Here is a 15471-nt window from a genome sequence, read left to right as displayed (position 1 = left end):
GCTGTGTCTTTGCCTCTGACAACTGATGGATGTTCTACTTTAGCTTACTTCTAGCCCAGTCCAATAAGTACCAGCTCTTGGTCCATGCTGTGGAATAATCTTAGCTCCCTTGGCAGTCTGTGCATCCCAAACAGGACAAAAACAATGAAGAGTCCTTGTGGCACCTTAGAGACTAACAAATTTATTTGGGCATAAGCTTTCGTGGGCTATAACCCGCTTCATCAGATGCATGGAGTGGAAAATACAGAAGGGCAGGTATAAATACATAGCACATGAAAAGATGGGAGTTGCCTTACCGAGTGGGGGGGTCAGTGCTATTGAGGCCAATTCAATTAGGGTGGATGTTGCCCATTTCCAACAATTGACAAGAAGGGGTGAATATCAACAGAGGGAAAATTACTTTTTGTAGTGTTAACGAGGCCAATTCAATCGCGGTAGATGTGGCCCCTTCTCAACAGTTGACAAGAATGTGTGAGTATCAACAGAGGGAAAATTATTTTTTGTAGTCACCCAGCTGGTAGCTACGAGTAACAGTAGCTAGGGTGACAGAAGCATTCTTCTGCTGACCTAGCTGCGGCTGCCCAGGGGTCTAGGTCAGCATAGCTACAGCACGCAGGAGTGTGGATTTTTCATACCCCTGCATGCCAAAGCTATGTTGACCTAAATTTTAAGTGTAGACCAGGCCTAAGGAACTAGGCTGGGAATACAGGGGGGGCTCGTGAACCTACCAACCCCATCTAATCTGCAGAAATGCCAGAGTAGAAAATCATAGACAGTGGAGTGGTGAGAACGCAGGGCTCTTTTCAGGGAGAGCTATCCCTGACCTCCTTGTGGAAGAAAGGACTCAGGATGGGACTTTCTTTGCCCAATATCTATTCTTTGAGCAGAGGAGGACCCTTCCCGTTGGTTTCTGTTTGGGAGCAGACTACCTGCAACAGTGAGTAAGGAATGGCCCCCACCTTGTGCCAGTACCAAGATTTTCCCCAATCTTAGAAAGACAAAGCTTTACCCAATTGGTTGCCTCAAACATTTTCAGGTCCAATGGATCTCCCTGTATCTTCCCATCCAGAACAATCAGTGAATGACAGCTCACCATGGTGCCGCACGTTGGTCCCCAGGGCAAGCTGTGACCAGAGGCGAAGCTGTGGACTTTCTGAAAGCTGGTTTATAAGAAAGTATAAAAGTAGCTGTGTTACATGGTTTAACTATAGCTTCTCTAATCGTAAAAACTACAAAACCACAGCACGAACAAAGGGCCGATTGAATCCCTGTCCTGTGATCAGGCCACATGAATTCTGCTCTTGGTAGAGTTGATTCTCTTTCATGTGTATCGCATGTGTCATTCTTTAACTCACTCTTCTGAGCAAGTCATCGTATGTTCGAATCTCACAGTAAAGCAGACCTAGCCTCTGGCTCAGTGCCTACCTTGGTTTATTTGATCTTAAATAAAAAATAAATATTTTTTCATGAAATTGGCTCCACAGATGGCGAATTGCTCAGTGGATGGCACTAGAAACGGGTGTACTCTATGTATCCCCTGAATGCGCACAGCAAGACTGCTCCATTCTGCCTTGCCAATATGCCTCAGCCGTGAGAGAGGGGGAGAGGTTAGTACAGCCTCCGGGGCCCTTCAGTCTGCTGAAACTGTCAACAGGGGTGAGAAATAGTGACAGCTATGGTGGTATTCTGTGACATGGGTCAGCAGGATCTGGCTGAGACAACCAGCTCATTTCACAAGACCACTGAACAGCCATTGGAAGTAGCAAATTTCAGTCACTACCTATTGTGGCCAAATTCGGACTGTTGAATGACCCCATTAGCAATCCCCTGGGCTCACCCTGCTGCTGTGAAATGAAGGAGAACTACTGCGACCAAATCCAGGCACAATCCAACAAAACACAAGCTCCGTCTATTGTCAAAGACCATTACCTGTTTCCTTCAGAAACGATCACCCCCCATAGGTCTAGTCCATCTTCTGTTAAGGTGCCAGTCTAGGTTAAAATGGACATTTGCATTAACTTCACTTTGTAAAGACATATGACCTCTATGAGGAGTAAAATCAGGATCTGTTTCAAAAGATCCCTGCATGGGAACACAGGAAATGTCATACCAGTTCAGAGTAATGGGGCACTGAGCCACTGCCAGCTGCTTCAGAGGAAAGCATAAAGCCCTTGATGCAGCACTGGGCACGAACACGCCTGGGTGTGGACGGCGGAGCTCAGTCACTGCGACTGCTCACATGTGTGTAAGAGTACAGGGTCAGTCTCTAGTTCTGTATCATGCCATGGAAATGTCTAAATGACTGTAATGCTAGTAGACATTCTAGTGTGCGGATGTCTTGGACTAAGGCTGTGTCTACATTGCAATGGAGGGGCTGCTTTGCAGCATGGGTAGGCATAGCCTTGCTGACTTTCAGCAAGCTAGCACAGCGGCATGGACCTCAACATGGGGTCACAACGTGAGCACGTACAAGGGTCTCCGGGCAGCCTTGTATAGCCCATGCTGAAGCCCCTGCTGCTGCATCTTCACTGTTATTTTTAGCATGCTGGCTAGATTGAAGCTAGGGCCCGTGTGTCTACGGTGCTGCAGATCACACCTTTGACTGCAATGCAGACGCAGCCTGAGAGTTTGAAGAGTCATTATGGGACTCCAGCCACATAATGGAGTGGCCTCACTTCTTTAGACGATCCATGCCTAGGGGAGGCAGTGCACTCCTGGAGTGTTTGACCAGCCCCATATGTCAGTAATAGAGACTCAGCCTTTCAAAATGGACATCTCACAATGCACCATGAGCACTGAATTATACCGCACCAAGGGGCCATACTGTCTGGTTTTGCTTCCATATCATAAGAACATGAGAACAGCCAGGCTGGGTCAGACCAAAGGTCCATCTCGCCCAGTGTCCTGTCTGACGACAGCAGCCAGTGCCAGGTGCCCCAGAGGGAATGAACAGAACAGGGAATCATCCCCTGTCGCTCATTCCCAGCTTCTGGCAAACAGAGGCTCAGGACACCATCCCTGCCCACCCTGGCTACTAGCCATTGATGGACCTATCCTCCATGAATTTATCTAGTTCTTTCTTGAACCCTGTTATAGTTTTGGCCTTCACAACATCCTCTGGCAAAGAGTTCCACAGGATGACTGTGCGGTGTGTGAAGAAATACTTCCTTTTGTTTGTTTTAAACCTGCTGCCTGTTAATTTCATTGGTTCGTGTGCTATGAGAAGGAGTAAATAACACTTCCTGATTCACTTTCTCCACACCAGTCATGATTTTATATCACATGTATATACAAAACAGAGAAAGTGCAATACAAGAAATGATACAAACAATGGGGTTTGGTTATGGTTCCATTGAGGCCATGTACTGGAAGACTGAGTTGAAATGCTGTGGGAGAGGGTGCTCTGGCAGTAATTGTAGCCATCTCATTTCGCCTTGGTTTGAGTCTGAGCCCCTTTCAGACTAAATCTCTGGCAGGTCTCCCCCTCTCTAGGGAGACAGAATCTTATTTGGCACAGCAAATGGATAAATAAGATAAAATGGAAAATTTCTTCCACTAGCTGTCTGTCACAAGTGCAACATTTTCTCTTCCTGGTTTCTGCAGTCTCACTTTATCCTCTGGTTTGATTCCAAGCGCTCCCAGCTTTTAATAAAACAATAACGAGTCCATCACACTCACTTTGTCAAAGCAGATGAGGTTGAGCTGACCACACACATTGATCCTCTGAGGACTGATGCAGAAGATTCCCTTTTTCTTCAGCCTGCCCTGCGTATAAATGATCCCTGTCGTCAAAGCCGCAGGGAGAGCTGGAGGGACTGCAATAGTGATGACATCCAGTGCCTTTTTCACCACTTCTCCTGCCTCTTCCTGACACAAAACAAATGCTGTTGTCAGCAAGAGAACAAAAGCTTGCACTAAGGATTGCGGACACAGGACTAGAACTTTATCAGCAAGCAGGTAATAATACTAGGGTTGTGCCCAAAATCTTGACACATGTGCAAAAATCACTTCCCTGTTGCTGAAATGTAGCCACTTCTGGGGTGGAACATAGGAGCTGTTTACAAGATCCCAGCAACACCATACAACAATTTAGAGGGCAGGAAGTGAAAAATACTTGACCATATCCTGGGGTCCTATTGGCCACCTAGTGCCATACCCTTGGCAGTAAAACCTGTCTATTATGAAGATTACCCAGGTGGAAGGTGGGTTGTGCAGAGGTAGAGAGCAGATGTAGGTGCTGATATGCTACACCCCCTCCCCTGTTGTTGGCATAGCTGGGAAAGTATAGCTACAAAAATGGGGTCTGATTGGGATACTCCTATGAGATGCCAATCCTGGGCTACATTTCGGGCACCCTGGGGCCATTACAGGCTGGTCTAATTACAGCAGACCTCAGGCTGCTGTAACACAGTGCAGGACAAAACAGCACCAGGAGTGGAGCAGTGCAAGGAATAGCTTTAAATCCCCGTTTCACTCCATGCCCTGTGTGTTCTGGCTAAAGCCGAGGGCTTTGCTGACTCTGACTCTGCAGAAGGACATTAGGAAGGCAGAAGGCAATCACCAGAAGGGCAGTTTACTGGGGCAACAGCCCTAATTACTGCAAAAATTGCCACAGCATCTTTAATGATCCTAGGCAGGCAGGTGTTTGCTTTTTTGTCTTGTCCTAAAGATGAGTTCAACTGAGACTGTCTCTCAAATTGATCATAATGGTCATACTGGGTCAGACCAATGGTCCAGCCAGCCCAGTACCCTTGCAGTGGCCAGGGGCTTCAGAGGGAATGAACCGAACCGGGCAATTCTGAGTGACCCATCCCCTGCTGTCAGGTCCCAGCTTCTGGCAGCCGGAGGGTTAGGGACACCCAGAGCATGGCGTTGTGCCTCTGACCATCTTGGCTAAGAGCCATTGATGGACCTATCCTCTGTGAACTTATCTAGTTCTTTATTGAACCCAGTTATACTTTTGGCCTTCACAACATCCTCTGGCAAGGAGTTCCACAGGCTGACTGGGTGTTGTGTGAAGAAATGCTTCCTTTGGTTTGTTGTAAACCTGCTGCCTATTCATTTCATGGGTGACTCCTGGTGTCTGTGTTTTGTGAAGGGGTGACTAACACTTTTTCTCCACAGCAGCCATGATTTTACAGATCTCGATCATATCCCCCCCTTCGTCGTCCTTTTTCTAGCTAGACAGTCCCAGTCTTTCTAATTTCTCCTCATATGGAAGCTGTTCCATACCCCTAATCATTTTTGTTGTCCTTCTCTGTATCTTTTCCAATTCCAGTGTACCTTTTTAGTAGAGTTCTGTGCGGATACAAAACTGATATCTGCGGATGCAGATACCCACCGATATCAAGAGGATATCGGCGGAGCTGCAGAGCTCTATCAGGAACTGCAGTGGACAAAGCAGCAGCCTGTCGGGCCGCTGCTCGCAGGAGCCAGTGCCCAGCCCAAGCAACTCCTCCAGCGTGGCTGTACGGCTCCCAGCCCTGCTCACTGGGGTAGGTGCCAGGCTCCCTGGCAGCTGTCCCTGGTTGCGCTAGAGTGGGCAAGCGGCTCACACGCTCCTGGACAGGAGATGCAGACCACTGCCACACTTACAAAAGTGGCCTCTAATTTGGGCACCTCAATTTCTGAGGGACAGCTGGAGATACCTACGGTGTGAATGGCAGATGTGCTGAGCACCTGCAATGCCTGCTGGCTTCAGCTATGTTCACAGATGCTCAGCACCTCTGAATATGGTGCCCAAGAAGTCTCAAGCTGGGGCCTGCAAAACTAAGGCACTGAAAATTAAAGCCACTTTTAAAACCATGGACCTAAGTGACTCACCCGAGACCACAGGAGACGCTGCAGAACTGGGATTTGAATGAGGAATTCCTAGCTCGAACCACTAGAAGGTGCCATATCTGAAGCGTTACGAGTGTCCAGGCTGTGCTCACCATTCCTCCCCCACTGTTACTACATCAGACCACACGGTGCACCAATCTCACTGGATTTTTCTGTTTGTCATAGGTAACTCAAAGGTGTCTCTCTTGTTAGTATGTCAGCACTGATGGGAGCTGACACATTCAGTATCTGACAGGACTGAATTTCAGGTAAGTCTGACAATATGGATAGCCAGGTTCCTGCAGCTTTGATTGTCTCACCGTGTACGTTATGTATTCCAAGTGAGAAAGTTCAATATAAAAGGAGAAGTGTAGACCAGGACTGGGTTGCATTTTAAACACACTTTCCTGGAAAACAGCTCGAGGTAAATTCACGTTCCGAACCAAGTGTCTGAAGACTGACTAGGGAATATATTTTTCCCCTTTGGAACAAACTGCAGAATAAAATGTTTTGCCTCTGAGGATTTGGCCTTTTCATTGGCTTCTCCAAACATGGCACAGTTCCTAGCAGCTTTCAGAAAGCTGCCTTTTCCAGTCTGGCACTTGTCTGTGTGTCACCCACACCCCGGAGCCCATTTGTGATTTTTTTTAAATACAGAAACTAGGAATGTGCAAAAGTGCAGAACATATTGCAGATACTTCCGGTGGTGTATTTGTTGCATTTCACATCACCTGCCTTCCTGCTCTGAACTGTTGCATTCATGAAATATCATGGCTATTTTGACATGAACATGTGAGCATTGACAGCATGCTCAGTACCGTATGAGACCCAGCTATGAAGAGAACCTTCATCTCAGAGAGCAAGCTAAAGGACACACTGGGGAGACTTCAGAGGAGATGTTAATATAGAATATTGGTGGGAGTTTGTACCTTAGTATGAAAATGTGAAATGGTGCTTTTTTGTTTTTGTTTCTGTAAAAACAATGTCATTTTAAAATGACCCCACATTCTAGTGCAAATATGTAGTGAAAATAAGACCAAATTTCATAAGTGCAACAAAATCTGAAGACACTCCACATTTTTGTGCCTTCTGAATTTTGTTGTGGTGATTTCTCCCACTTACCCCGTTTAGTGCAAAAACACACACTGCATAGATCATTCCAATGGTTGCAAGCACTATGAGGCACATCAGGAACCGTAAGGCATCTCTGTACAGCTTGAAATTCATGGGCTTAGGGTAGAGAATAGACCTCACCAGGTCCCCTTTGGCTGTGTTGAAACCTGAAGTGACAAACCAAACCCACAAGACATCAGTAAATGGTGAAATTGGTTCTAAAAGTTCATTAAGAAAAATGGTGGAATGAGAAGATTCACAGCTACTGTAACTTAAAATGAGAGACCCAGATCTCACATTACAACTTATAAAAGCTACTGTATGGAAACATTCTTTCCAGAAACTGTGATATTTGTCTTAAGCAACCATCAGCATGTCCAATCCTGCAAACACTCATTACATGGTACTTACTACGATCAGCAGACCCATAGGGTGACTTCGGGAGGACTAAACACAATAGTAAGTAATTGTGTGATTGGGCACTCAGTGATCAAGAAACGTTGATTGTCTAATAGGTTTGCCTTCAACTAAAGATCAGACAACATTGTACTGTAAACCTTGGGGATTCTTTAAAGTGATTGCTTGAGCTAGAGGATTCTCTGTGGCAGGTGCTGGTCTTTAGTGCTGGTTTTACAATACAGAAGAAATTAAGAGCATTGTGAGGATGTTTGGAGTCTCCCGTCTGTGGCTGAGCTGTGCCAGCCACTGCTAACCCAGTCCTCATGAGGGCTCTGTGAAACCCGTTGGCTTGTGGGAGGATGAGTTTCAGGGAACCTTACTACTGGATCTTGGGAAAGCAGATTTTTACCTTGAGTTTCAAATTCACCTGAACTCAGAATCTCAGTCTGAAATTTGGCTAAAACAAGCACCCAGGCGAGGTGCATCAAATCAAAAGGCATTTTCTGAGATCCCTCCATCCTCCAAAAGACCTACTCTGCTGCTGCCCTCAGCTATCTTCTGTGGTGAGGCAAGTGCCTCTCTAGCTCCTCTTCTGCTTCAAATTCTTCAGTGTGTGGCAGGGTGGAGGGGTAGCATGGCTGGTCTGCTGTCCTCTCTTACTACTTTTAGGGGAAAGGGAAAGACATGGAGAGGTGGACCTGCTCCTCTTTCTCCAATCCTCTGCATCTGCCATTCTCTCTCATCACCAGAAGTTGATCCAATAAAAGATCTGACCTCACCCACCTGATATAGCATTAGCAGTGTTGACTGTTGACCCCTGACCTGATCTTGGAGGGTCTATAGTTTTGGGTAAAATAATAATGGACGTTTCTGAAGCTGTAACAGCAAGCTGAAAAACTAAAATACATGTATTAAGAATAGGCTTGGCGAGAGGTTTTAAGTATTAAGTGTTACAGGCTTAGAGTGAGGCCTAGAAGTTAGCAATATGCATCTTGTAATAAACAGGGTAAACCCATCAATGAACAGATGGTAACATCTTACGGGCTTTCTGCAGTCAGAGCTAACCTGGGTGATGTATCAAAACTATTGGGAAATGGACAGATGCAAATGATTGGTTTAACTGTCGGAAATGTCATTATGGGCAACCGGCATACCACATATGGACAACTGGAACCCTAAAATTGGGCTTCCAGAACACCAGATATGAATAGAGGGCTGTGACTTGATCATACATGGTCCAGATGCATGTGGGTGGAAGATGCATGTGGGTGGAATGGAACAAGATGTATGAAAGGTTGTCAAACCAGCCCCTAGTTGGGACACCAAGGATGACCAAATGGCCGAAGCCTGACTACAAACAAACCCCCTGTAATGATCTCCACTTTTTCTTTTATCTTAGCTGTTACTTACAACTTTAAGGAGACTGGTATGTCAACATTGGGGGATTGCTTTATGTGAAGCCAGCCTAAGCTGTAAGCATGCATGATCCAGGGGGTGTTTTGTTATACATATCTGGTTTTGTATAGTTATGCTTGGTTTTTTTGGATTTTAAGTACCATCTTCATGTTTTGATTTGTGTGCTTTACTCATCTCAACTCAGTGAAATTTCTCATGTAGCCACCTGAGTAGAGAACCTGTTAGTGACTTGTGCAGTTTTCACCCTAAACTCATCCAAGGCTACAGCAGGGTCAGAGCAGTGTAGTCTCTTGCCTGCTCTCCCCCAGTGAGGCACTGGCAGAGCAGGCTGAGCACACTCGGGTGTTGTTCATTCCTTTACACTCTGGTGTGTCTCCTTTGTGCTGAACTCAAACTCTCAGGATCAGACTAACTCTTGCGGCCTGGCATATCCACTGTTGTTTACAAAGCTAGATGCTTGTGCAAACACATGGACACACATCCAGAATGTGATGCCCCACCCAAGGGAGCTCTTCCCTGATCACAAAATAAATCACCAACAACAGAAAAGCCATCCTCACTGAGCCATCCTAGCCCACCACTCGGGCACAGGACAAGAGCGTGGCCTTCCAGGGTGGTGCTCAGCAAACCTGGGCTCTGTTGAACTGAGTCGGAAACCCCTTGCCAAAAGCACCCTCTAACCAGGCATCTGAACCGGGGGGGGACTGTTAGCTGGAGCACAGCGGCCATGGTGTCAGACCAGGAGGGTGTCAATCCCACAGCTAGCCAGGTCCTGGAGAGGAGCTGAGTATGGGACTCTGTTCTAGCATTTAGGACTGTGTTATTGTACAGTAATGGTCCCACACGGTATACCTGGGCGATGCAGGCTTTAGGGCTAACGCTGTAGCATGCTGTCATATTTTTTTTTAAAGGGTTATGCCGAGCAATACAAACAAGAAATAGCAGGTTGGTGCAGACAGAGATCTTGGCCAAATGCTGCTCTCAGCCAGGCTGGGGTAAATTTGGAGTAAATCCATTAATATCTGTGTGACTGGTATGACAGGGGATTGGGCTCGTAGGGCACAGCTACCCTGCAAACTCACATCCCCTCACCCCCCGTGGCAACAAGTCTGAGCCCTGGTCACCTGACTTGGGCTTGCAGTGCTCATGCTAGGGGGCTAACAATAGCCGTGTAGATGTTAGGGTTTGGGCTGGACCTTGTGCTCTGTGCCAGGTGTCAGCACCTGGGCTCCAGCCTGAGCCTGAAGGTCTATCCAGCTATTTTTAGCCTCGCAGCTTGAGCCCTGCGAGCTCGAGTCAGTTGAGCCAGGCTCTGAGACTTGCTGCTGAGGGTCTCTTTTTGCAGTGTTGACGTGCCCTTAGCCTGGGCAAGCTACTGCATCAGAGAAAAAGCACCATGCAGAGTGAATTGACTGACCGGTCCTCAGCACAACAGCTCTCGCTGGCTCGTTGCCGTCCGCCTTGGTCTGGATGAGCTCTGTTCCACAGAAAAGGACATGTCTTTTGTAATCCTCTGCGCAGCACATTCTCCAGGGCCTGGAGTCATCGGCCTGGGGCAAGTGGGTCTTTGTTACTGGAATGCTTTCACCTAGAGGAGATCGGATTGCATTAAGGAAACTGCAGTGCCTTCCGAATCCTGGGTGCATCCCTTTGAAGCCTGCACAGCAGCCATTTGTAGTGTGTATTGTGGTAAGCAGCAGCTAGCCCAAGTGGTGACAAACAAGTTTGGAAAATTATTATTATTTCTATCTCTGGCATTCATGACTGTAGCGGCTGAGTGTCTCACAATCTTCCATGTGTTTATCCTCTCACCCCCCTGTGCGGCAGGGTGGGGCTGTTGGCCCATTGTACAGATGGCATGGAGGCACAGAGAGAATAGGTGACTTGCCCCAGCCCACACAAGTGAGTTCATGGCAGAGCAGGGAAGGGAACCTGGCTCTCCCAAATCCCTTACAAGTGCCCTGACCACTGGAGCATCAATGCCTGCACGGGTGTGTCCCTCTCAGGTGTGCATGGGGCTGCACAGGCAAATGAATAAGTGTCCAGATTCTGCATGTGAATAGTCCACGCTCAGGTCAAGCCTGCGCCCTGACTCACCCAGGTAAATCTAAGACCTGATTTGTCCTTGCTCACTGAGATCAATGATACTCCTCACCTGAGTAAGGATTTCAAGAACAGGCTTTCAATAGCTGCTCACCGTAAACGAAGACCTGAGTTGATGCTACCAGCATCCAGCCTGTTGGCTCCCAGGTGTCTGGCTGTTTGGAATGTGACACTCAAGTGACTCAGTTATTCCCTAGGACAGTTTAAATATTTCATTACCCAAGACAAGGGGAAGCTTTTAGTCACATGCCTTCTGCTAACAAATATTTTAGCTCTGTCCAAGCAGAACGCACCCAGTGGGCTGCTGAGTATACCAGCTGCTTTGCATCCTAACCTGACACGGATTTGCAGTGGGGAACGTCAGCCGGCTCCGTCAGTGCAGGAGTAGTCAGGCAGCTCAAACTCTCTGATCCCCTGTTCTCAGGTAAATCCTCTGAGTTCCTCGCCCTGCCCTACTGCTTATCTCCTCTGCCATCACTGCAAAGTACAAGATTGTGCCCTGACAGTTTTCTCTTCAAAGACTTGCTCTCTCCAAAAAAATGTGTCTTATGCAACGGTTGGAAAGCCACAGCTTTGTGGCGTCTGTGACTTTAAGACGGGCCAGGCACTGTCCTTACCTGTCAGCATGCCTTCATTTACAATGCTCCCACCGCTGATCAGGATGGCATCACATGGCATAAGGGCTTTGCCCCCTGTCAAAGCCAGCACGTCTCCTGGCACCAGATGGCGTGACTCTAGCTCTTGGAAGCCTGCCGACAATATGAGATGCAAACCTTTAGCGCTGATCTCTCACATAAGCAAAAAATAGTTCCAAGCACACCCCCGACAAGGCCAATTGCTCCTTGCTTTGTAATGTTTTGTAAGTACAGATGGGCATAGTTGCCAGTCTGTCTGCGCCTCTGAGCCCCGTCCTGGTCTCTCTCTAAGGGCACCCTCTCGGGTGTCCGGCCTGGAGCTTTTACCCATCCCAGGGTGGAATTCCACCATTCTCCCACTCTTAGACTGAGCCTGGGGCTACAGCACCATGGGTCTCAGCTGTGCTTACCCCACGGTCTGACTGGGCTTGGTGCCAGTGGTTTGGGAATCTGTGAGCAGTGGTGCACAGTGGCCAGCCTGCTGAAACCAATGTATTGTGGATGTAACAGTCGGAACAAAGCTTTTAGAGAAAAGGGATTGTAAAATAACAATCAGGATACATGAATGTCTATCCTACCTAAGATTTACCCTCCCCGATGGTAACTGAAGCAGGCCTAACTTCTTCGGACACCCCAGCAGATGCTTGTGTCTTAGTCTGGTTCCCCCAAACAAATACCCCTCTCTTGAGGGAATGCCTTTTGAACCCAGCCTGGGTGTTCCTGGGCCTTTGCCTGTCCTGGCATTGACTCTTAACGTCAAATGTCTGCAGAGAAGTGGCTTATCTTGAGCCATTCTTTCCTTTCCTGCTTGTTTTTCCCTATAGACCCCGTTAACCTAAACCCTGGGTTCTCAACTGTGGGGGGTGCGTCAGACTTTCGGGGGTGGGGGGAGCACGGCGAGCTGGGCTAAATTTGAGTGAGTGGTGTTGCAACCTGGAGTGGCAGCACTGCTCGCTCATGGGGGTTCGTGTTTGGACCTCCCAGAAGAGTTGAGCCTCTAGAAGGGGTTTTCACAAGGGCAGGATGAACATCCTTCCCGCTAGCAGAAGGGGGGGCTTCAGGTAAAAAAAAAACCCTAAGTGGGGGCATGATTTCGAAAAGGTTGAGAACCCCTGACCTAAACTAACGTATTCATAAACATCCCGATTAGCAGATCACCGTGCAATGTTCATCATTATTACAAAACAACGCCAGATCTGCCACAGCAGAGGGGTCTGAACAAGGACCCTGGAAGCAACCCCCCCTCTCGCCCCCCCCCATCTGGGGAAAGTTTGGATCTGGATCCAAACACGGAGACTGAGACTTATCTCCTGAATGGGTCCAAACAAGAACTTTGGATCCAAACACCCTGCCACCGAGCAATCTGAATCCATCCTCCTCGCTTGGCCCTATTTCTTGTTGCTGCCGGGGGCCCACACTAGCGGGAATGTTCAGCTGCAGAGGTTAGACAGGCACCATTGAGGTACATGGTAGCTCTGGCAAAGACGACTCTACTCCCCCGTCCAATGGGTTAGTTTTACCAAGGCAAGGCATGGCCATTTAAACCACACTAATGATACTGTACTTATGAGATTGATGCATGAGAACACACTTCAGCGTTCTTAGTGATGTGAGCCAATTGACTGGAGCGAGAAGAAAGGGAAAACAGTCCCAGAAGAAATTTTAAGAGGTCAGTTGTTGCCCTACTTACTCTCAGTGCTGACATGAGCTGCTGTAACACTGGAACTGAAAACAAAAGAAACAGAAAAATGGAACAGGACGCACCTTTGTCTTTCCTGCACACAGTGACCCTGACACTGTTATGAGACTCCACCAGCCTGTGCAGTTTCATAGATTGCTGCAAATCGGGGAGGGAGAGACAGAATGAAGCGTTCAGTGTTAACGGCCGTACAAAGAAAGACATTATGTAATTCAGTAACTAACTCTTACTGTTGTTTGTTGTTGGTATTGCTGCATCTACCAGAGCCTCAGTCGGGATGGACTGCGCTAGGAGATGTACAAATGTATAGGAAGATAGAGTCTGCAAAGTGCGGACAGTAACATCTCATTGTAGACAAGGTGTAACAGCTGGGTGTAGCAAACCACACCCTGGAATGTGGAAGGGAGGATGAGGGTAGATTGTTACAGAGATGATTAGTCTTGCCGGGGGACTAACTAATAGTTCCAAAATACAGAAATGTTTATCTATCATTTATAAAGGCTGGGATCTCCATAGGAGCCTTATCCCAGCCTACTCATCTATATCTATATCTATATCTATATCTATATCTATATCAAGCAGCTCCCACTGAGAGCCAGCCTTCCCGGTATAATCACTTCGACAACCTAAACGTCTCAGATTCTACAGCTTTTCCTCGTGCCGCTTTGTTCATGGCTGAGAGGACAGGGCCAGAATCTTCCCAAACTAAAGGAATCTACAGACCCTTGGCAATGTCTAACCATTACATTGTCGTTGTCCTTATCTTGGTGCCAGGGGACTTCATCCACACCACACCCAGGGATAAGGAGGAGAATTTACTCCATAATTTAGCACTTGTTTAAGCAAAAGGAAAATCACATTTGCCGACCAAGTGCCAGTGATCTATTGTACACTGTGAAAAGGTGATCTTCTCTCTAGTGTACCTTCCTGTCCTGCAGAGTCCACTTCCTGAGCAGGATTTGGGGACAATCAAAGAGCCCAACCCCAGAGAACCCATTCCAGGTTTTGCATGCTGAGGCAAGATTTCAGGACCCTTGCAGGGGGTGGGTGGATACACCTGCAGTGCAGACATGGTCAGTAAGCTCCCAGTTATGTACCTCACTATTGCCTCTTGGGGCTGTGGTTCCAGGCGCTTTCAGTCACTGAGGCCACAACAACGGCACTGATTCAGCCTAGTTTTATTACTGAATAGTGACTGAAACTGTAACAGTGCTGGCCTGCCGCCAATGTGAAGAACTAGCTGTTTGTTCTGTACCAGGCTGTGTGTAACATGCAGTGTCCTCTGAGCTGGCTGGCTGGCAGCAACAGTAATCCTTTCCCCTCTCCACGGGGCGGGGTTCTCACCTTTCTGAGGTCATATATGGTTAAGGCGATAGAAAGGAGGGACGTGATTATGATAGCGATGGCATACTCCTTATAATCTTCAGCGAACCACAGACACACGCTGAAGAGTTGGAACACGTAAAATGGATTTAAGACCTGTTTGGAGACAGAACAGTAGCGTAGGGTTGCCAGGTGTCCAGTTTCCAACTGGAACGCCCGGTCGAAAAGGGCCATTAAAAGTCCGGTTGGCGGTGCTGCGGCCAGCAGGTCCGGCTCCTGGGCGGGGAGGCCACGGGGCTCCACGTGCTGGCCCTGTCCCGAGCACCAGCTCCACACTCCCATTGGCTGGGGACCATGGCGAATGGGAGCTGGGGGACAGGGCCTGTGGGCGAGAGCAGTGTGCGGAGCCTCCTGGCCCCCTGCTTAGGAGCTGGACCTGCTGGCTGTTTCTGGAGCGCAGCGCGATGCCAGGAACAGGCAGGGAGCCTGCCTTAGCCCTGCTGACTGCAAGTTACCCGATGTAAGCCTGTGCCCCAACCCCCTGCCCCAGCCCTGAGCCCCCCCCAAACCTGGAGCCCCCTCCTGCACCCCATCCCCTCATCCCCAGCCCCACTCCAGAGCCCATACCCCTAGTCCAGAGCCTGTACCCCCTCATACACACCAATTCCCTGCCTCAACCCACAGCCCCCTCCCGCACACCAAATCCCTTGGCCCCACCCCCCAGCTGGAGCCCCCTCCTGTACCCCCAAACCCCTCATCCCTGGCCCCACGCCAGAGCCCGCACGCCCAGCTGGAGCCCTCGCCCCGTCCCACATCCCAACTCCCTGCCCCAGCCCAGTGACAGTGAGTGAGGGTGTGGGAAGCGAGCCACTGAGGGAGGGGGAATGTTGTGAGCATGGGGTGGGGCCTCAGGGAAGGGGCGGGGCAGGAGGAGGGGCCTCGGAAAAGGGACAGGGCTAGGGT

General features: G+C 48.6%; 1 protein-coding gene across 1 annotated transcript in view; it reads right to left on the bottom strand.

Moving 5' to 3' along the window:
- The window catches only part of LOC144270380 (putative cation-transporting ATPase 13A4), a 67065-nt gene that overhangs the window by 33684 nt on the left and 17910 nt on the right, over window positions 1-15471 (bottom strand). The window contains exons 7-14 of the mRNA XM_077826841.1: window positions 14530-14664; window positions 13251-13323; window positions 11469-11600; window positions 10166-10336; window positions 6943-7100; window positions 3679-3867; window positions 1930-1991; window positions 1010-1160 (exon numbers count right to left, since the gene is read on the bottom strand). Of these exons, the coding sequence (XP_077682967.1) occupies window positions 1010-1160; window positions 1930-1991; window positions 3679-3867; window positions 6943-7100; window positions 10166-10336; window positions 11469-11600; window positions 13251-13323; window positions 14530-14664 (1071 nt within the window). The remainder of the gene's footprint in view (window positions 1-1009; window positions 1161-1929; window positions 1992-3678; window positions 3868-6942; window positions 7101-10165; window positions 10337-11468; window positions 11601-13250; window positions 13324-14529; window positions 14665-15471) is intronic.

Source organism: Eretmochelys imbricata, chromosome 9 (assembly GCF_965152235.1).
Source record: "Eretmochelys imbricata isolate rEreImb1 chromosome 9, rEreImb1.hap1, whole genome shotgun sequence".
Lineage (NCBI taxonomy): Eukaryota > Metazoa > Chordata > Testudines > Cheloniidae > Eretmochelys > Eretmochelys imbricata.
Note: the sequence above shows the minus strand (reverse complement) of the source record. Positions and strands in the feature narration are given on the sequence as shown.